This window comes from Podarcis pityusensis (assembly GCF_964106645.2).
Source record: "Podarcis pityusensis genome assembly, chromosome: 3".
Lineage (NCBI taxonomy): Eukaryota > Metazoa > Chordata > Lepidosauria > Squamata > Lacertidae > Podarcis > Podarcis pityusensis.
The window spans coordinates 9,795,563-9,818,255 of NC_138026.1; the positions used below are offsets into that span (position 1 = coordinate 9,795,563).

A 22,693-nucleotide genomic window follows, 5' to 3' on the forward strand; every position below is an offset into this window, starting at 1 on the left:
AAAGCTCTGTCTGGCCTGTGAAAGTACACTGGAGCTCAGCAGGGCAGCCTTCCATCAGGAAAGAAAGCCGCAAGAGAGAATGAAGACTGACAACATGGCTGCAACAACAAAAAAGGAGTGAAAGGGATCAAAACCAGTGACAGGACCCTCCTTGGAAAGTACATCTTCTGAATACAACATGGGTGCCAAAGCACTGTAGAACATTTTAAATTTGGGAGGATGGGAGCTCCTTGCCAAGAGATGCCTTAGGGAGCCAGTTCTCCTCCATGCATTCATGGGAATCATACTAACTTAGCTTAGGGATGCAGGTGGCGCTGTGGGTTAAACCACAGAGCCTAGGGGTTGCCAATCAGAAGGTCGGCGGTTCGAATCCCCGCGACGGGGTGAGCTCCCTTTGCTCGGTCCCTGCTCCTCCAACCTAGCAGTTCAAAAGCACGTCAAAATGCAAGTAGATAAATAGGTACCGCTCTGGCGGGAAGGTAAACGGCGTTTCCGTGTGCTGCTCTGGTTTGCCAGAAGCGACTTAGTCATGCTGGCCACATGACCCGGAAGCTGTACCCCAGCTCCCTCGGCCAATAAAGCGAGATGAGCGCCGCAACCCCAGAGTTGGCCACGACTGGACCTAATGGTCAGGGGTCCCTTTACCTTTACCTTTACCTTAGGGGGTTAGCCTAGTGCCCTCCAGATGTTTCTGGACTTCAACTCCCATCATCACTCACCATTGCTCGTGACAGTTAGGGCTGATGGGAGTGGGAGTCCTACAACATCTGGAGGGCACCTGGCTACAGCAGCTGTATCATGACCTACTTTGGAACAGTGCTTTTTTGTGATGGTACTCACCAGTACAGCATAACATCACCTCTTCATTTTGCTGTCCCTGCCAACCATGTTGTGCGGGCATCTCCAGCACAGTTATGCATTTCTGCATCTGTGCTCTTCTGAGAAGATTTGCTGGTTTCATTCCTGCCATGTTCTATTCTTAGGAATGCTTGAAGCATAGGTGTCAGGGACTGGGGGGGGGGAGCCGCCTCCCCATCCTGACCCTTCCAGGGCAGAGGAAGAGGAAGAGTGCCTGAAGGCAGTTGGAAGATGGATGGTGGCTAACAGATTGAGGCTGAATCCTGACAAGACAGAAGTATTGTTTTGGGGGGGACAGGGGGCGGGTGGGTGTGGGGGACTCCCTGGTCCTGAATGGCGTAACTGTGCCCCTGAAGGAGGAGGTGCGCAGCCTGGGAGTCATTTTGGACTCACAGCTGTCCATGAAGGCACAGGTTAATTCTGTGTCCTGGGCAGCTGTCTGCCAGCTCCATCTGGAACACAGGCTGAGACCCTACCTACCTGCGGACTGTCTTGCCAGAGTGGTGCATGCTCTAGTTATCTCCTGCTTGGACTACTGCAATGCGCTCTACGTGGGGCTACCTTTGAAGGTGACTTGGAAACTGCAATTAATCCAGAATGCGGCAGCCAGACTGGTGACTGGGACTGGCTGCCGGGACCACATAACACCGGTCCTGAGAGATCTGCACTGGCTCCCAGTATGTTTCTGAGCACAATTCAAAGTGTTGGTGCTGACCTTTAAAGCCCTAAACAGCTTCGGTCCTGTATACCTGAAGGAGCTTTCCCCCCCCATCATTCAGCGCTGAGATCCAGCGCTGAGGGCCTTCTGGCGGTTCCCTCATTGCGAGAAGTGAGGTTACAGGGAACCAGGCAGAGGGTCTTCTCGGTGGTGGCGCCCACCCTGTGGAACGCCCTCGCTTCAGATGTGAAGGAAATAAGCAGCTATCTTATCTTTAAAAGACATTTGAAGGCAGCCCTGTTTAGGGAAGGTTTTAATATTTAACGCTGTATTGTTTTTAACACTCGATTGGAAGGCGGCACCCAGAGTGGCTGGGGAAACTCAGCCAGATGGGCGGGGTATAAATAATAAATTATTATTATTATTATTATTATTATTATTATTATTATTATTACACAGTATAGATTTACAACAGAGGTTTGAGGGAGGTCACAGCTCAGAGGCAGATGAGAGGAGAAGTTGGGAAATCATGGGAGAAGAGGAGAAGGCTGGCTCGGAGCAGTAGCTGGCTGACATGTTGTCGCTAGAAAGCATTCCATTCCCACCATCTCTTAGAACCAAGTGAGCCTTAAAAGTAGGAGAGCAAAGAGCTCATAGACAGAGGGCACCTAGCGGCACCCGTAGAGGAGATAATAATATAATAAATAATAAATTTTATTTATACCCCGCCCTCCCCAGCCAAGACCGGGCTCAGGGCGGCCAAGACCAGGTATAAAACCATTGATTAAAATACAACTTAAAAACAAGATTAAAATACAACATTAAAATGCAGCCTCATTTCAGAAGAAACTCAAAACAAAACCTTTTGGGGGGATGAAAACGTCAAATCTTCACCAAGGCCAACTATCCACACTGGTCCTACTTGGGCCAAATAAAAACCCCAAATAGGAGTTCCATCACAGAAGGAGAAAGGAAAAAGGATAGAGGGGAAGGGGATCAAGTTGATTCCAAGCCAAAGGCCAGGCGGAACAACTCTGTCTTACAGGTCCTGCGGAAAGAAATCAGATCCTGCAGGGCCCTGGTCTCATGAGGCAGAGCGTTCTACCAGTGTTGAAATGTGTTGAAAAGGCCCTGGCTCTGGTTGAGGCTAATCTGACTTCCTTAGGGCCCGGGACCTCTAGGGTGTTGCTATTTATGGGCCTTAAGGTCCTCTGTGGGGCATACCAGGAGAGGCGGTCCCGTAGGTGATGATGTGGGAGATAACGGGGATGGAGGTTCACTCAGAACAACGCCAATATCCAAGAGGCTGGGTTCTATAGCCTCTTTCTGTAAATTCTGAAATAAAAAAAGACAATAAGAAACTTTTCCTTGTCTTTATACTTTCCTGGGCAACCGGCCAGGAACTGCTGACGGCATCCTGACAATAGGTGTCCAGCTGCAGGATGAGATGATAAGGGTATCATATGGTTGGAAATGACCTCAACGGTCAGCCCTCTGCTAATCCAGGACACCTACTGGTCTCAGCAGCCCAGCTAGGTGGGCATCGTAGGTGGGCAACTTCTCTTTTAAAACCTCTAACCAAGGAGTGTTTGCCGCCTTCCCAGGCAGTCTGCTCCACCGTCAAGTAGCCTGTATCATCTGGAAATTCTTTCTCATGTTCAGCTGAAATCCCCTTCCTTGCAATTTGAACCTCTCTGGAGCATCAGAGAACAGATTCGCGTCGTCTTTCATGTGACAGCCCATCAAACATTCTCACCCACTTCTGTTATTTCGTTTCTTTAGAATGGGTTGCATCCAACGTTGTACAAGCAGAGTTGTTCTGGAATAACTGGATGGTCTTGCTTTTCCCACCCCAGTGCAGCATCTTGTGTCTTCCTCCCCCCCCCAAAAAAAAACCCCTCCCTTGGAGGTCACAGGACGCAGAGGAAAATCCTGGGGTGGATCAGGATGGAGTAACTGCAGGAATTTTTTTTGGCTGTCTCGCATAGTCGAAATGTCTGTCCATTTAGATGCAACCAAATGTTTTCTTCTCAAAATACTTTAAATTCACCCAAGCCGAGGAATCGGAACAGAGAAGAAAGCTCTGCCCGTTCTGCTGCACTCACAGAACCTAAGGACAGAGGGGTACCTACACACCTCACGTTCTCCTCTGTCCTGTCAGCATCAATCGATTCATATTTGTTTTCAGCACAATAACTGCTTCAGCATAGTTCCAAGCCACTCTGCTAATACCACCTTTATTTTACTGGATCTAGTTGGGGAAATCAGCACTGGGGAGTCTGGTCTTTTTGATTAATATCTCCCCCACCCCTTCAGATTATTGCAGTGGCAAATGGTCCATTTTTCTGTATTAACATCTACCTCCCTCCAGAGGCGTAGGAAGGTCAGGTGGTACCCGGTGCAGAAAATTTCTTGTCACACCCCCCACCCATTGATTTTTATTTTTTTATTTTTTTGGCCTGCAAAAATGGTTTTACATTATTTCATATTTTCTTACAAAGGAATGTGGATTCTGAGCCTCTGATAACAAGTAGGCGACTATGGACAGGTACTTAAATCATCTACAGGTTGGATTGTGTTTTGGCTTGTGTTATTTTATTTATATTTATTGTTTATTTATTTAATAAAATTTATTTTTTTAAAAAACCTGCAAAGTGCTTTACCAAAACAAACAAAAAACAAAAAACACACCACAGCAGTAAAATCAAGAAAAATTAACGATCCTACTTTAAAACATACAAAAGCTAAAATATCAATATTAAAATTACTTCAACTTCCTAAGCATCTAGGTATGCTTGCCTAAAGAAGAATGCTTTTAGCATATGCCCGAAAAGAGTCTAGCAAAGGCACGTGCTTTGTTGAAATTTCAGCCTTCATGGACGTAGGAAAACGGCCAAATAAACAGCTATTTTCGTGGAGGAGGGTCAAGTTATTAACTGATATGCATGACATGAAATTTCATATGTAGCTATATAATCCCTAGCGTAGTAAGATAAGACCTTTGGAGCAGGCATTTTTTTAAAAAAAATATGAACCACCCTAGTAGGGCAGAAATTGTTCCTTGATCATTTGTCACCCCCCCCTCCATGATGGCACCTGGAGCGACCCGCCCCCGCTCCCCCCTTTCCTACACCCCTGCCTACCTCCGGCATATACCCTAGCTGTGGTTGTTAGGATTTGGATGGACCTAATAAGTAAATAGAAGAACCACATGAGACAGGGAGGGGGGGGTGATGGCTATTACCCACCTAGCCCAACCCAAGAGAAAGGTGAAGTAGCAGCTACCTATCAAGATAGACCATTGATCTGTTTTCCGCAGTGTTGTGTAGTCCAAACTGACAGCAACACTCCATGGTCTTGGGCAGAGGTCTTTTCCAGCCATGCTGCTTAAGAGTCATTCAATCAGAAATGCCTAGTCAACCTCAACATTGACTTTGCCTTCAAAGTATGAGCTCTGCGACCGAGCTTTGGCCCATGTCACTGCAACAGTATCATCACAAAGGCAACGTATGAGTCTCGGTTTCCCTTTCTTCCTCACCCCCTTCTCCTTCGACCCCTGATCAGTCTTTCTGAAGTTTCCAACGTAATTATTCTGCTGCCGCGTAGGTGGCCAAGCAACTCTACCTCTTCCACTATTGCAGCAGTACCACCATGCATGGACCACCTTCTGGATGTGGACTTCCCACCAAACCCACAGCTCTTACATTGGTGGTTATGGGGCTTGCATTATAGCCAAATCATGCACAGAAACCTTTTTGTACATATAGATTGCCGCTGTCGCATCGGGGTGAAGAGAGGGAAACCATAATTTGGGGTGGGAAATCTCCTGAAGACCTTTGAAAAGAGGTGGAAATATGAGACAGGAAGGAAGTCACTGTGGTCTAACACACTGAGCCTCTTGGGCTCACCAATCAGAAGGTTGACAGTTCAAATCCCCGTGATGGGGTGAGCTCCCGTTGCTCTACTCCAGCTTCTGCCAACCTAGCGGTTCAGAATCATACCAATGCAAGTAGATAAATAGGTACTGCTGTGGCGGGAAGATAAATGGCGTTTCCATGTGCTCTGGTTTCCATCACGGTGTTCTGTTGCGCCAGAAGCAGTTTAGTCATGCTGGCCACATGACACGGAAAGCTGTCTGTGGACAAACGCCGGCTCCCTCGGCCTGAAAGCGAGATGAGCGCCACAACCCCATAGTCACCTTTGATTGGACTTAACCATCCAGGGGTCCTTTACTTTTTACCTTTACACGAGTGAAGAGTTTCCCTGACACAACAACTTCTCTCACTTTGCTAGGAGAATTTGCTAACACCATATATGTATTCTGAACAATCACAAATATCTTTTTTTATTCTTATTTAAGGAAAATAAAGTTTATTTTAAAAGGCTTTTGACTAAGAGTGCATTTTAAACAAAGTACATAAACTTCCAAAGGCAAGCACAATAGCTTCCCCGACCCCTTTGTCACCTATTCTGGCTGTCCCTTTGCCCCCGTCTTTGGGACACGGCTGGTTCTAGTGCACTCCCCATTATAGCTTACATATGGACTATACAGCTTACGCTGGACTTTCGCATCAATCCTAAATACATTTACACTCAGAGTGAAGTGATTTGCCCCACCCACCCCCAATGGCGCTTATATCCCTTAAATGTCTTCCCAGAATGGGGTGGGAAAACTGGTAGCCATTTGCAGAAGGTGGCAACGACTGACACGCTGAGCATCCTAGCACACATTTAGTCGGCGGAGTCGATTTAACACAACCCTCCAACAGCGTCTCCTGTTCTTAATGACAGTTCTTCGCAACACTAGTCGGCTCCAGCTCAGTCAGAGGAATCAAGCCACCTCTGGCTGCCCAAGAACCCACCTAGGGCAACTGAAGGAATGCCATATGTGTGAACCCCTCAACCCTGCTAAGCATTTGATACCATGTTGCGCCCAGGGCAGCTTGGCACAGGCAAAACAAGGTGTCTGCAAGAGCAAATACACAAAACAAGAATCCTTCACATGCCGCATTTTTAAACTCCGCCCATACTTCGACAAGGCAGGACATTTTGCAGGAAGTCAAAATTACAGAATTTGAAAATGACAAATAAAAAAACCCATTCTACAATCCAGGAAAAGAGCAATTGAGCTCCTGGCATGTCTGATAATAAATTCTGAACTCTAGTCTGGATAACCTAATCCCCGTGAACTCAACCCCAGGTAGCAAGTGTCGTTCAGTGAAAAGCTGAGGTTGCGGGAGGGAGAGGGGGAAATGTGTGGACAGCAGTAATACATGTATGTGTTTTAAATAATTCTTTTTTTAATTGTTGAGGCAGTAATACTTGGTTCATGGAACTGCAATATACAGAGAGGTGAAATAAATAGCTTATATATATAATATATATTTATATATATAATAGAGCTGGTTTTAAAATATTCCCTTATCATTGGTGTATTAGGTTATTTTACTTAGTCACTTGAAGGTCGATAGCAGCATTCTCCAGAAGTGAGCGAAACAATTGCAGGATCACAGAGCCGTGACACCTTATGTCGTCAGAAAGGGTTACAAAGGACTGAGGTACGAGCCCTCTATGGAAGCTCAATGGCTGATTTGCAGACCATCTTGTCTCGGTCGAGATCGCAGCAGAAAATAAAAACAGATCACCGCAACACCAGAGAATTATCCAAGGAGTTTCGGGGACTTTGGGAAAGATGAGCGTTGGTTTTCTTTGGTTTGTGGTTTTGGTTTCTACTCTTATTTTAAGGTGAACTCGTTCCCCTCTAGGGATTGGCTTGGAAAAGTCACCCATTCCAAAAAGAGAATTAAGCACCTATATGTCAATCCACAGAAGGGGGAGGGGAAGGGGGGAAGTCAATTTAAATAGAGCCATTCATTTTTGTTTGTCTTCAAGTCACAATAAATCTTTTACAGCTTCCCCAGTGGGTTTTTCTTTTCTTTTTCAATCCAGTCTTTTTTAAAAAAAAAAAAAAAATCAACACAATGTACAAAAATAGAGCTTCTCCCTTATTTTTAGTGTAAAAATATTTCTCTGGAACAGTCTATCTTTTGTAGTTCATTTGCATGACACTGTCTTTGTCTGTCTTTTAACTGGGGTTGGTGGGTCGTATTCGCCTAGTCCTCTTGGTCACTGTCGTATACTTGAAAGGTTTCTGTAATTCCACTTGACCCTTTGGGTATCTTTTCATAAAATGAACGTCTTGCTGGTTCTCCCGTGTCTTGGGCCCTTTCCGGGGCCTCCCCTTTTTGGTGAAGCCGACGTACCAGCCTGTGTACTTTGCCGACATCAGCGCCGTATAGTTGTTCTCTAGGACCTTCTCGATGAAGACACACTCTTTGCTGGTGCCGTCCGGCTGAAAATGAAATCGGAAGAGAAAGTCAACGAAAATGGCAAATGGTTCACACAGCCAAAATGATTAAGGTTTTAAATGACAATTTTAGGTTATATTTTAGTGATCAAGATTTAATATACATTTTTAACTGCTGCTATATCAGAATTGTCTCTGTTATACCCAATTGCAATTCAATGTATTCCTGTTGTGTTTTATGATTTTCCTGATACTGTAAGTGAGCCGGAACTGGTCTGTGACCGTAATAATAAAATTCATTCATTTGTTCACACAGCCAATTAACCAAAGTACACTTCATTCTGGGAACATCAATGTCAGTGCCCATTCCTATAGCTGGTTCTACAGAAGGAGAGGAAGATTAGGATGATTTGGTTTTGTTTATTACGTTATTATCCCTTCTTTATTAAAATTTGTATACCGCCCTATACCCACAGGTCTCCAGGCAGTTCACGGCATGAAATCAAAGTATAAAAATGCAAAATACATTATAAAAACAAAAACAAGAGCAACCCAATAATTCCCCACCTCCTCAACACATTGAATGTCACTTAGCCAAAGGCCTAGTTGAAGAAGAACAGTTTTGCCTGGTGCCTAAAGGTATATAATGCAGGCGCCAGGTGAATTTCCCTGGGGAGAGCATTCCGCAAATGGGGAGCCACTGCAGAAAAGACCCTATTCTCGTGTTGCCACCCTCCGGACCGCTCATAGAGGAGGCAGACAAAGAAGGGCCTCAGAAGATGATCTCAGGGTCTGAGTAGGTTCATATGGAGAGAGGAGGTCACCGAGGTATTGCCGTCCTGAGCCACTTGTTCTTATTCTTATCTAATAAGAAGGGCTGCTTGTATGCCATAATTGCATGTTAAGATCCCAAGACCTCCCCCAATAAATAAACCCAATTGACACAGAATTTAGTTTAAGGTTATTGGCATAATTTTGGCCACACCATTATGGATTACAGTGGTACCTTGGGTTAAGTACTTAATTCGTTCCGGAGGTCCATTCTTAACCTGAAACTGTTCTTAACCTGAAGCACCACTTTAACTAATGGGGCCTCCCGCTGCCACTGCGCCGCTGGAGCACGATTTCTGTTCTCATCCTGAAGCAAAGTTCTTAATCCGAGGTGCTATTTTTGGGTTAGCGGAGTCTGTAACCTGAAGCGTATGTAACCTGAAGTACCACTGTACAGATAGTGAGTGGTTTGTTTAGGCATTGGTTCCCGACTAGCTGCACCTGACCTCAGCAGGGCAGCACTGACAACTGGAAACCGGCACAGGTCAGTACAGGTAAACATTGTGGGGGAGCATTGGACCATGCACAGTCTCAAACTCACCCACCCCCCAATGCTCCTAGGGGCTCTGGCGTGGCCCTAACCCCTGGAAGGGGATCGGATAAAAGCAAGACAAGCCCCTGGATTCCTTTAACGGAATATCCTTTCGTTCATTGGAGGGGCAGGTGTGACAACCTCCCCTCCCCTCCACATTGAACCAATGCCTAACCGCCTAACCTTACAAAGTTGTGACGATTTACTACGCGGCAGGCAAAACCCAAGTGGCACCAGCCAATCTGCTAAATGGGAAAATTCCTACTGGGCCCATCCCATAAACAGACGACCCACGATGGCATAGCAAGGTCAAAATGGACCCTAAATATAGGGAGGGTGGGTGGGTGATCCAATGCATGAGGTGAAAAGAGGAAGCTCAGCGCAATGTGCAACGGTACATGCATGAAGAATCCCAATGGCCAGAATTACCCCAGCAACCGAGGGGCCACCAATTGGGTTGTTGTGGCTATCCAATCGCTCCCACCCACCCAAGCGGTGAGATCCTGATGATCTCACTGCAACACGTGCTCTCTGTGAGGAGGACACGATTTCTGTGGGAGTGCAGAATAAATTAAGCCTCTTCCTAATTTTTTCCTGTTAAAAAGTAAGTTTGTGGCCTTTACAGCTATGAAAGAATGCTTAAAAGTGTTAGGGTGAAATGCCAACTGAAATATTAGAGGTCAAAGAAGGAGCCATGTGTGTTTTGGGGGGGGTCTCAGTATTTGGGGGAGCTTCATTGGCCTGGCTCATTTATGACTAGCAAAACTATATTTATGCAAAAAAAAATTATCACATCACTATATGGGAGCACAGAGCAGCTAGCGATACAGTTTTGCATACTCAGCAGTGGAACTCTGTTAAATAAAAACACAATCACAAAATCAGATGTAAAAGCAATAAAAGAGATAGCAAAAGCTGTAGAACCATTTTAAAAAATGCCAGTTATCAAGATGTTAAATTATTTTTATATGCAACAACTGCGGCAAGAGTATTATTAGCCCAGAAATGGAAACAAGAAGAAATTCCGACGAAAGAAGAATGGCAGACGAAATTAATGGACTATGCAGAATTGGACAAAATGACAGGAAGGATTCGAAACCTGCGAGACCAGAGATTTACAGAAGATTGGAAGAAGTATATGAATTATTTGAAGAGCAACTGTAATCAACAAATTACGCTAGTAGAACTACAAGAAGTTTTGTAAGGAGAATTATACGAAGTGTTACAAAGTATAAAAAGACAGAGATATTGGTTATGAGTTTGAAATGTACAGTGGTGCCCCGCAAGACGAATGCCTTGCAAGACGAAAAACTCGCAAGACGAAAGGGTTTTGCGTTTTTTGAGTCGTTCCACAAGACGAATTTCCCTATGGGCTTGCTTCACAAGACGAAACGTCTTGCGAGTTCTTGTGAGTTTGTTTCCTTTTTCTTAAAGCCGCTAAGCCGTTAATAGCCGCTAAGCCGCTAAGCCGTTAATAGCCGCTAAGCCGCTAAGCCGCTAATAGCCACTAAGCCGCTAATAGCCGTGCTTCGCAAGACGAAAAAACCGCAAGACGAAGAGACTCGCGGAACGGATTAATTTCGTCTTGCGAGGGAGGCACCACTGTAATAGGGAAGATAAGAACTGCATACTGAGAGATTAGATTGGAAAATTTTCAGACAGGATTGATAGAAGTCAAAAATTTGAATAAGATGTAAAAGTATGTTTAATTACTGTTGAAAATGATATGTTAAAAAAACTAATAAAAAAATTATATATAAAAAAATGCCAGTTATAATCAAAAGGCCCAATGAAATAGAAAATAGCAACAAGAACAAAATGTGAACAATGGAAAATTCATGCAACTGTCCATAACATACGCAGGTTGCAGAATCTAGCTGTTCTTCAAGCAGAAGTTTGATTGCCTGGCCACATAATGTACCTGGCTTGTCTCTTTGTTTAGCACAGAGTATACACAACCCTGTATATAAGACTGTTACAATAAGTATAATATAGTCAAACACGAAGGCTCCTTTTGACTGTTATTTGAAAATCAGTCCAGCACATCATGCATGAAATTGTAACTGCATCAGGGCTGCCAACCATGGCTCGAAAGACAGCCAAACATGTTAGGCCTGTAAGGATCTGCTTCCACGGCTGGCTGTTTCCTCCCCTGCTTAAATTTCATCAAATCCTAAGTGGTTGTAATCATATGTGAAGTTAAGCTTGAAATAAAAAGTCTCCTGATGTGTCTTGCTTTTTAAAAAATAACAAAACTGTGTATTTTCCGCTAAAAATCTGGGTTTGGAGACAATGAGCAAAGAGTTCTGCAACCCCAATGATCAGAAGTTGAAGTACTGGAATCAGGAAAGGTTAGGGTCTGTACCTGGAAAATGGCATTAGCCACCAAATGTATGAATTGAAGTGAAGAGATCAAAGTCAGCTTGTGTATTTGAGGAGCAAATGTTGGACTTGCTTCAGATAAACTTAATAATTGTCTTGCTTTGTGCTGAATAGCACAAAAGGATTTCAGGATTTGTTTCTGCCAAATTGGAGCCAAGAAAAAAATAAATATTCAGCATGCCTCTGGAATGGATCGATTGCTTCTCTGCCGGAAATTTACAGGGGAACCATAGTGTTATGATTCTAGAGATCTGGAGCAATCTGTCATCTCTCCTTTGGTCTGACAACTTAGCTCAGTCAAGCTTTTCCTAATACTGTCAAATCAGCAAACTTCAAAACTATGAAAACACTACCATTGCTGACATGATTGCTATCTTTTGAGTCCTGGATTAAATGAGTTTTTTAAAAAGAAAAAGAAAAAGAAAGAAAACAGAATAGAATTGAGTCAGATCTCCATACAAACATAACCAAAATGCAAATTCAATCAAATACCGGTCTAGGACAAATGCTTAGCACCTTTCCTGGAAATGAAATATGTCTCAAATCAGGCTTGTTCAAGGATTATGCCCATAGCACTTCCGCTTTTAGAATTAAGTTCAGTAGAAAAAGTGTTCTTGATTTCTCCTAGAACCAGTCTCTGGTTTATAACTCAACTCTCCTACCCATTAAGAAATGTTGTGCATATATCCATGCATTTAAGACTGCAATGTTGCCTGGGAAGCAATCCTGTTGAACTCAATGGGGCGAACTTCTCAGTAGACATGTATAGGATCGCCCCGTGCAATCCTTAATTGGTATATAATAAGATTGTAAGGACGTGGTCGTGCTGCAGTTCCCACGGCCACCAACAGGTGGTCAGATGGACTGCTGCAAGATGGCAGAGCAGCAGGCAGTTTTCCTAGACATGCAGGTGAGCAAGGAAGCAGGTGGTTTAGGCAAGTCACAGAAGAGCAGCAAGGACAGGCTGGGGCAGCTTCCCAGAAGCCACCCTGCTCTGCCGTTACTGCACACCTCACAATGATAATGTCATTTTAGCCTCATTAGCAAAGGAGGTCGAGGAGAAGAGAAGATGCATCAGAGCAGGAAGGTTACTGGTGAGCTGCCCTCTGCTGCCCCTCTTGTTCCTCTGAAGTTTGCCTGAGCTATGATTTGGCCAAGCTGGCGGGGGGCAGGGGGCAAACAAGCAGGTTGGTGGGTGAGCTCAGAGGAGGGAACCAGAGGCAGATGGAGGTAGGCAGGTTCATAAGTGGAGTGAAAAGGTTCAGTATGAGGTGGGCATCTCTCTGACACATCTTATATATTCATTGTTTCAGAAGAACAACCTCAATCCCGGCAGAGAATGAAGTCTTGGTTGTTGTTATTGTTTTTGGAAAGGGGTTAGTTTTCCAACTGCTACCGGGCAATGAGGTGATAAGTCTGTACGGCTGCCACTTTTTTTAAAAAAAAAGGCAAGATAACATTGACTTTATGTTACAACATTGTAATGAGGGATATCTATAATGGGGATAAAGTACGCACGTTGATGGTTCATATCCGACAGGAAGGAAACGGAGTTGAAAAAGAGCGAGTGCCTTTTGAGAAGTCCCCTGGAACACTTACTGGATTGTTTGTCCGAAGCATTTGGTTAATTATCTCTCCGGTAGTAAACAAGGAACATCTTGAACCGAGACTAGGCAAACCTGCTGAAACATTTGCTACTCTTATATTGACATTCCGCAAATCGGCCAGCTCCTCTCCTCACCTTTTATAGTCCAATTTGGCCTACTTGGAGCTTTGCTTTCACGTTTTAGGTTCTCTAATCTGGAGGATCAAAGGACAGTCTGTTGTGACTGCACAAATGCTCTCTTCCAAGAAATCCCTTGAGTTGAGGACGCTCGGCAGAATTTCTCTTAAACTATGGGGCCATCCGAAGGGTATCCACATTTACTCTGAAGGCAGTCGGGCAGATTTCATGAGGACTTACTCCCAAGTTGAGAGGTTGCTGTTTTTTTGGTGGGTGGGGTAAATTCATTTTTTTAAAAAAGGAATTTTTATTTGCGTTTTTACATACAATTCAAAAAGAATAGGTAAAGAATATAAGAAATGTAAAAACAAAACCACAACAAACTAAGGAAACAAAACAAAACAAAACACCTAAAGACTTCTCTGTTATCTTTTCTTTTCCCTCTCCTCCATGTATTCCAAGTTACAAAGTTCTACTGTTCTTACTAGTTATCTCCTACTTCCTCTTATACTGCTGAATTTATTCAAGTCCTGCTAATCTGTTCACTTGTTTATACTGGTTTTTAAAAAGGGTGGGTGGTAAATTCAGCTCAGTTCACTTTTTAATATCAACCTGCTCCAATTGACGCTTCTCGAAACAGCATGCAAAGCAAAACGTAACAATCCTTCGAAATGTGCGCTTCTCCAAATTTTGAGATGCAGCTGTCTAGCCAGATAAACCATTTACAAAAGTGCAAATACATGAGGGAAATGCATATATTAGTGAAACTAAAATACGAAAATGTGTTGCATGAAAAAAATTCATTGCACAATGTTCATGTTGGGCAAAACTGCAAACACACAAGTATTTATTAGGAGATATGCGCACTTAAAATGCTGGTGGATTTTCATGAGGGTTTTTGTTTGAAAAAAGAAAAGAATTGCATACTTATGTACACCTTCCTCCCAAATAAGTGTACGTGAAATAGCAGCCTGTCAAAGCAGAGGAAATGCAGCAGTGACAATGTTGTACTGACTTATTATTAAAAACAATGTAAACATTCAGCCGTGGGGACGCGGGTGGCGCTGTGGGTTAAACCACAGAGCCTAGGACTTGCCGATCAGAAGGTTGGCAGTTCGAATCCCCTTAACAGGGTGAGCTCCTGTTGCTCAGTCCCTGCTCCTGCCAACCTAGCAGTTCGAAAGCACGTCCAAGTGCAGGTAGATAAATAGGTATCGCTCAAGCAGGAAGGTAAACGGCGTTTCCATGCGCTGCTCTGGTTTGCCAGAAGCGGTTTAGTCATGCTGGCCACATGACCCGGAAGCTGTACGCTGGCTTCCTCAGCCAATAAAGTGAGATGAGCGCCGCAACCCCAGAGTCGGCCACGACTGGACCTAAAGGCCCTTTACCTTTACCTAAACATTCAGCCATCTTAGAAGGTGTTTTTTTTAAAATGGGAAGAAAAAGGCCTCAGCCACACTCACATCAAATTTGGCATCTGTGTGTAATGTAGCTGTTTTGAAAGATACAGAAAGGAACAGGGTAAACAATGCAGAAAAAAATCTTCATCCTTGCAGCAGAAGCAAACAAGCATGGGTGGTTTGGGTTAGAGCTGGGCCAAACTTTCTCAGAAAATAACCTTCAAACAAGTTTTTGGTTGTTGTTTTCTTCATCAAACTCCCCCTGAACTATTGGACAGTTTTAGTTCTCCCCTGGGGAACGTTCAGTGAAATGGCCATCCTAGTATCCCCACTAGAATGTAGGTAATAATAAGAATTATTATTATTATTATTATTATTATTATTATTATACCCCATCCATCTGGCTGGGTTTCCCCAGCCACTCTGGGCAGCTTCCAACAAAATATTAAAAATATATTAAAACATCAGTCATTAAAAACTTCCCTCAACAGGACTGCCTTCAGATGTCTTCTAAAATTCAGATAGTTGTTTATTTCCTTCGCATCTGATGGGAGAGCGTTCCACAGGGCGGGTGCCACTACCGAGAAGGCCCTCTGCCTGGCTCCCTGTAACCTCACTTCTCGCAGGGAGGGAACCACCAGAAGGCCCTCGGAGCTGGACCTCAGTTTCCTGGCAGAACAATGGGGGTGGAGATGCTCCTTCAGGTATACTGATATTTTAATATTGCATTTTAATTTTGTTGAAGGAAGCTGTGGGCTTGATCCCTTCTCCTTTCATTTTTCTCCTCCTCTGCCAACATGAATAACAGAGCTTCATTCAATTATGAGTGACCCAAAATTTCCGAGAAGAGGGGTGTATGAGAAGGGAATTCCACTTTCCCTCCCTCAGGAATAATCTGTGAAATCTTCCACCCTCCCCTGCAACTTTGCTACTTGCAAGCAATGTGGAGAATTTTAGCAGACTGTTTTCATGTAAACCTAGTTTGGATCATACACTCTATTTCCAGGGGAAAGGACCAGGTTTTTCTAAGAAAACAATCAGTTAACCAGTATACTTTTATAAACCGACCTAAACAGTTGCATGAAACCTCAAATGACCAAGCCTTATGCCCATGCTATGATTTCCAGTAATCTTTCGAACAGCCCTGTAAGGTAGTCAAATGCTGATATTGCAATAGTGTAGACTATGGGGATAGCAATGACAAACCTAGACAGGATCTTAAAAAGCAGAGACATCACCTTGCCAACAAAGGTCCGTATAGTAAAAGCTATGGTTTTCCCAGTAGTGATGTATGGAAGTGAGAGCTGGACCATAAAGAAGGCTGATCGCCAAAGAATTGATGTTTTTGAATTATGGTGCTGGAGGAGACTCTTGAGAGTCCCTTGAACTGCAAGGAGATCAAACGTATCCATTCTTAAGGAAATAAGCCCTGAGTGCTCACTGGAAGGACAAATCATGAAGCTGAGCCTCCAATACTTTGGCCACCTCATGAGAAGAAAAGACTCCCTGGCAAAGACCCTGATGTTGGGAAAGATGGAGGGCACAAGGAGAAGGGGCGACAGAGGACGAGATGGTTGGACAGTGTTCTCGAAGCTACCAGCATGAGTTTGACCAAACTGCGGGAGGCAGTGGAAGACAGGAGTGCCTGGCATGCTCTGGTCCATGGGGTCACTAAGAATCGGACATGACTAAACGACTAAACAACAAAGACGATGGGGATAATGGACTGTCATAAGCTGTTTAGCAAGCTGAAATTTGAACTTCCTTCCTTATTCCCTTCAACAGCGTACTCTCCACTTCCTCTCAGAATGCTCTGTTTGGTGAAAAAACAGAGGTCCATCTGTGCTATTTGTTTTTTAGAGAACAGTGAAACCACCCCTGACACTCAATAGCGTTTCTGTCTTCACCCTTATCTCCATTACTTAGTTAATGGGTGTTGCTTACATTCTTCTCCACTTTAGCCTGACTTGCTACTATGGGGATGATATGGCATGGTTTGCGCATGGGCTAGAATGAGATGCCAAAAACTGCTGTGGTAGAATGGACCCAACTACTTGAGGCTGTGGTGCAGGAATCATGTTGTTAATCCCCCACATACACCTTTTTAAAAAAAATTAAAAAAAGGAAATTGAAAACTGGCATGCCTCCCTGTGATGTCCTCACTCAGGCTCTTTAAATTTTCTACTCCCAGGGCCCATGTGAGATGGCTGAAAATGGTTGAGGCCCATGGCACAAAAATGGAAGCAAGAAGAATTACCGACAAAAGAAGAATGGCAAATGAAATTAATGGACTAGATAAATTAACAGGAAGGATTCGAAATCTGTGGGATCAGAGATTCTTAGAAGACTGGCGTAAATATCTGAACTAATGCTAGTAGGACCGCAAGAAGTTCTGTAAGGAGGACTATTTGAAATATTGCAAGAAAGACTATGATGAGAATTATCAGTTAAGGATTAATAATAATAATAATAATAATAATAATAATAATAATAATATCTTTATTGTCATTGCCCCCTTCGGGGACAACGAAATTACTTGACTGCTCCATAAAAACACTAATTAATCAATACAGTATAATACAGCAAGGGAGATTAGATGACTTTCAAAGTCCGGGCTTCCCATTCAGGGCCGAGATTGCTCTGGAGAAGAAGCTGTTCTTAAGACGGCTCGTTCTTGTCTTCATCGTCCTGTATCTCCGTCCCAACGGCAAGAGCTCGAAGAGACAGTGACCAGGATGCGATGGATCTTTTACTATGTCCAGTGCCTTCCTATGGCACCTTGTGGCATAAATCTGCTCTAAGGTAGAGAGTGGGCAGCCAACAATGCTCTCTGCTGCCTTAACAACCCTGCACAACCCCATCCTGTCCTGGGTAGTACAGCTTCTGTACCACACACATAAGCCATAAGTGAGCACACTCTCAATGGCACAGTGATAGAAGGCAAGCAGCAGTTTCTGCGGAAGATGGTTTTTCCTTAGTATTCTCAAAAAGTACAAAATAAAAAAAATCCTTCCAGTAGCACCTTTAAGACCAACTAAGTTAGTTCTTGGTATGAGCTTTCGTGTGCAAGCACACTTCTTCAGATATCTGAAGAAGTGTGCTTGCACACGAAAGCTCATACCAAGAACTAACTTAGTTGGTCTTAAAGGTGCTACTGGAAGGATTTTTTTTATTTTGATTATGGCAGACCAACACGGCTACCTATCTGTATCAAAAAGTACAGTCTCTGCTGTGCCTTCTTCACAAGCCCTTCACAAAAGTAATAGAGAAATTAAGAAACTCAGAACAAGTGATAAAGAACGGAAAATCTTCAGAAGTTGTTGACGAAGTCTAAAATAGTGTATAAGATAAGAAGTTATGTTAAATGATGGTTGGAAATGATATGTTAAAAAAACCAATAAAAATGTATTTAAAAAAAATAAAATTGTTGAGGCCTGCTAGTGACAAAATGGTGGTTCGGGGACACAAAATGGTGGCAGATGGAGACCAAATCACTTGGCAGTTGCTGAAATAATTTTCTGCTGGTATCTAATCAATCTTTGGAAATGACTATGTTCTTTGTCACTGCATTTTCCTTGCGGTAAGGGGTTCGAAAACTCAGCTTTCCTCAAGCTAAGTAGAAGCCTGCCCTGTCCCGAATTTAGGTAGAACTTGCCGATCGAAATAATAATAATAATAATAATAATAATAATAATAAATTTTATTTATATCCCGCCCTCCCCAGCCAAAGCTGGGCTCAGGGCGGCTAACAACAATCAAAATAATCCAACATTCTAAAAACATTCATTATAAAATTAATTAAAATCAAATTAAAATCAAATTGATGGCAACCATTAAGCAAAATTCTGTGCAGATTGCCAGAGGCAAGACTAAGTTGTTTCATATTTCTACCTTCCCACCCTCACCTGCCTCTCAAAGTATTTTTACCTATCTTCTGTAATTTCTCCTCCTACTCTCCTTTCACACTCAACTTGCATCTAATTCCCCATCACACACACACACACACACACACACACACACACCGCATGAAAAAAAATCCTGCTATTTTATTTCATTCCTCCTCCCTGGTCCTTTTGTATTCCTTTCTTCCTCTTATAATAGCTTGACACTCTCATTCCTTTAATTGTAATTATCACTTTTTAATTTGTTTATTAGCAACAACAGTGGCAGCAACAACCTTTCATCTCTCATTTCTTTCAAACTTCCTCTACCCCTTCCTTCCTTCCGTCCCCTCCCTTAATTCAGCATGCAAGTTGCTGATACTTGCAGTAGTTCAACCAAAGGTGATGACATGTCTAGGAGGTCGATCAGGCAAGTGAGGAAGCCCTGGGCAAGACGTGTCACTAAAACCCACCTGAAAGGTTGGATCCCAGCCCTCTATTTGAAAAACACTGCGCTGGCTTTTAATCATAAGGTGCTTTTTTAAAAACAAGAAAGTAAATAAAATAAATGGCTTCCTCAACTGTAGCCTAACATTTTGCAGTCTATTCAACCCTCTCAAGTTTCTACCACCACATTCTGCTACACATATAGGCCAGAAAGCAGGAGAAGGGCTGGCTCCACCATTGGGCAGAGTGAAGCAGTGGCCTCAGGCAGCTGATTTGAGCTGACATGAAAGGACAGCAAACTAATTTATTTATATTGTTATCTGGACTCCCAAGGAGAAGTGCTTGTGGGATTTTTCTGCTAGACTTGTGTACTGTGCATCTTGACTGAGGCGGAAAGTAGGAGGGGGAACATTTGCTGCTTCGGGCAGCAAAATGTACTGAGCCAGCCCTGAGAGGAAAAACGAAATTGGATCTAGTTTCCCTTTCCTCACACGACGCTCTCATGAAAAGAAGCAAAAAAAGCTCTTCCTTGAGCAGATGTTACCTCCTGGGTCCAGAAGGGTACCTATGGATCAAACCCTAAAATTCTCCGTGCATTACACCAGCCCCAGTATGTTCTGTGTACCATTATCAGATGTTTCAGGGGAAAGGAAGCGATTTTTAAAATATATATATATATTTTAAAAAACCCAGCTCACTACGGCATCAGAGTAATAACAACTAATAAATCTATCGAAAATCTTGGCAGATTGTTGTGGGTGTCAGGGAAGATTGTTGATCTGGAGCTACATCTTTTGCATAATGAAGCCATTGCATCAAACTGTCATAAGAATATTCCGTTCTCAGCTGTCTGACTCCATGCCAAGAAAATCCTGAAAATATTACCATCGAGATTCCCTATGGCCTATGCATTTTCAGCTGCTTCATAGCACTGAAGGCCAGGCCATCCCTAGCAGTGAATGAACGCCAAGTGTTACTCATTACATGCATTCTTCCTCCAGCATGCTGGCCTCTGAACCTGAAGAATCCTCCGAGCTGCATACTCTGGAGTCTTGGCAGAAAACTCAGCAAAGATGTCGGAGGGGCACCCAACAGCTACGCAGGCACAGAATATGCATTTGAACGGGAAACAAGGGAAGTCCTACAATGATGGCGTTTGACACCATCTTCATCTGTGCACAATATCCATCTGTTTGCGCAAAACTTTGCACAAGAAGAAGAGTTTGGATTTGATATCCCGCTTTATCACTACCCGAAGGAGTCTTAAAGCGGCTAACAATCTACTTTCCCTTCCTCCCCCACAACAAACACTCTGTGAGGTGAGTGGGGCTGAGAGACTTCAAAGAAGTGTGACTAGCCCAAGGTCACCCAGCAGCTGCATGTGGAGGAGCTGAGAGGTGAACCCGGTTCCCCAGATTACGAGTCTACTGCTCTTAACCACTACACCACACTGGCACAACAAAACAACTCCACGTTTTCTAACAAAAATGGGGGGGGGCAGAGAGAATAACTCAATGAACAGCTGCCAGCATGGTGTAGTGGTTCAGAGTGGTGGACTCGCAATCTGGTGAACTGGGTTCGCTTCCCCGCTCCTCCACATGAAGCTGCTGGATAACCTTGGGCCAGTCACACTTCTCTGAAGTCTCTCAGCCTCACCTCACAGAGTGTTTGTTGTGGGGGAGGAAGGGAAAGGAGATTGTTAGCTGCTTTGAGACTCCTTTGGGTAGTGATAAAGTTGGATATCAAATCCACACTCTCTCTTTAATGGCCAGTTGAATGGGAGGCAGAAATCAGGGAAATGGGACCTCTGCTGAATCCATGTGCTGATTACAATCAGACTGAAGAATATCCCCCAGAGGCTTATAATCATGGACTCATAGAATCATAATGTTGGAAAGCACCCCAAATGTCATCTAGCCCCCCCCCCCCCGCAATGCAGGAATCTCAACTAAAGCATCCAGGGCAGATGGCCAGCCAACCTCCGCTTAAACACCTCCGATGAAGGAGAGGGCATCACTTCCCAAGGGAGTCCATTTCACTGTCAAACAGCTCTTTAAAAAACTTGATACAACTGTGTCCCACCACAGAAAAATGCTACTCTTAAGCTGTAGTCAAATTGCTCTGTCGATTAATGTAGAATGAGGAAGAGGCAGAGAGGAGGGCAAAGGAAGTGCAATCTTCTCAAACCCCAAGATAGGAAGTACCGTATTTTTCGCTCCATAAGACACACTTTTTTCCTCCTAAAAAGTAAGGGGAAATGTCTGTGTGTCTTATGGAGCGAATGTGTGGTCCCTGGAGCCGAATTGCCGAGGGCGAAAAGCAGATCGTGCTTTTTTAAAAAAAAGAAAGACGGAAGGGGGGTGTTGAAACGAAGCCGCTGAGCAGCTGCTCAGCAAGCGATCGGAAGGGAGATAAGGGACGCTAGTGATAAAGGAGGCTGCCTGGGAGGGGGGAGGTAAAAGCACATGGATCCTCCAGATTTTTGCATTGGGTCACCCCAAATTCACCATCAGATGACATAGCATGTCCATGGCTATGCCTGCACCAAAAAAAATCACGCATCCATTGTTTTGTGGGGCCGCAATGGCGCAAAAGCGTGGTTACAAAGCACGGATCCACATGGATTCTCAGGATTTTTGCATTGGGCTACCCCAAACTCACCATCAAATCACATATCATGTCTGTGGCCACAGCATGAACCACAAAAATCATACATCCACTGTTTCATTCAGAATATTTTTTTTCTTGTTTTCCTCCTTTAAAAACTAGGTCCGTCTTATGGTCAGGTGCATCTTATGGAGCGAAAAATATGGTATTAAAAAGTCCTATTCAGGCACTACCACTCTAAGGCAAAACAGGTACAGCAGGGCTGCACAGACAGATGTTTAGCCCCATTTTTGAGGTCACACAACTGAGGCTTCATTTGGACCTCTTACTGTTAGTTCTCCTAACTGTAGATCGGAATCAACTGGTAAGACTCAGGGAGGTCTTCAGCTGATCAGCAAGGGTTCCTAACTCCCAACAGTTTAACAACAAAATGACTTCTCCCCCAGCTGAGTTCTGAAATGAGGGCAGCTAACCAGAAACAGACTTCTGTGTGGAATGACAATGAGCTCAGTTCAGTTCTGGTACTGAAAACAAATTCCTAAGGCTCAGGATATACTCTATGGCATCCTGTTCATTAATTCTAGCTTTTATGCCTGGCCCTTATTGGTAGATCTTGTGGTTCTGGTAAAAAACAAAAAACAAAAAAACCCCAAAGAAGATCTGGAAAGCCTGAAGTCTGCCCACTTCACTTCTATGTGCTAAAAGTCTCCCTTCTGATCTGTTCCTTCTATCGCCTCCAGTAATCTGATGTGAAAAGCTGCCCCTGATATCATTAAAAGTCCTGTTCATTGAAGATGGAGCTCAGATAAGGACCGTGAGATGTCGGAATGGGAAGAGAATTGTGTCCATGGTTTGGCAGAGTTAGCGAAATTCCTACCCTCAGTAAACCTGCCACCAGTATCTTTCGGCAAAATCTGAAGTGCTTTGAAGACAGCACAAACTGAAGATAATATAAAACAGCTTAGCAGGGATCTTAAATATTTACTTTTTTTTTTTTCCTACTGCATGTCAGATTGACATTTTGTAGCATTTTAAAAATTACCTACCTGGCAGAGTAATCAAATTGG

General features: G+C 43.6%; 1 protein-coding gene across 5 annotated transcripts in view; it reads right to left on the reverse strand.

The window, feature by feature from the left end:
• Nucleotides 1–6,796: 6,796 nt before the first annotated feature.
• The window catches only part of FGF18 (fibroblast growth factor 18), a 163,307-nt gene continuing 147,410 nt past the window's right edge, over nucleotides 6,797–22,693 (reverse strand). For all 5 annotated transcript variants that reach the window (XM_080999367.1, XM_080999365.1, XM_080999361.1 and 2 more), the window contains one exon: nucleotides 6,797–7,868. In XM_080999367.1, coding sequence (XP_080855493.1) covers nucleotides 7,602–7,868 — 267 coding nt within the window. In that variant the 3' untranslated portion in view covers nucleotides 6,797–7,601. The remainder of the gene's footprint in view (nucleotides 7,869–22,693) is intronic.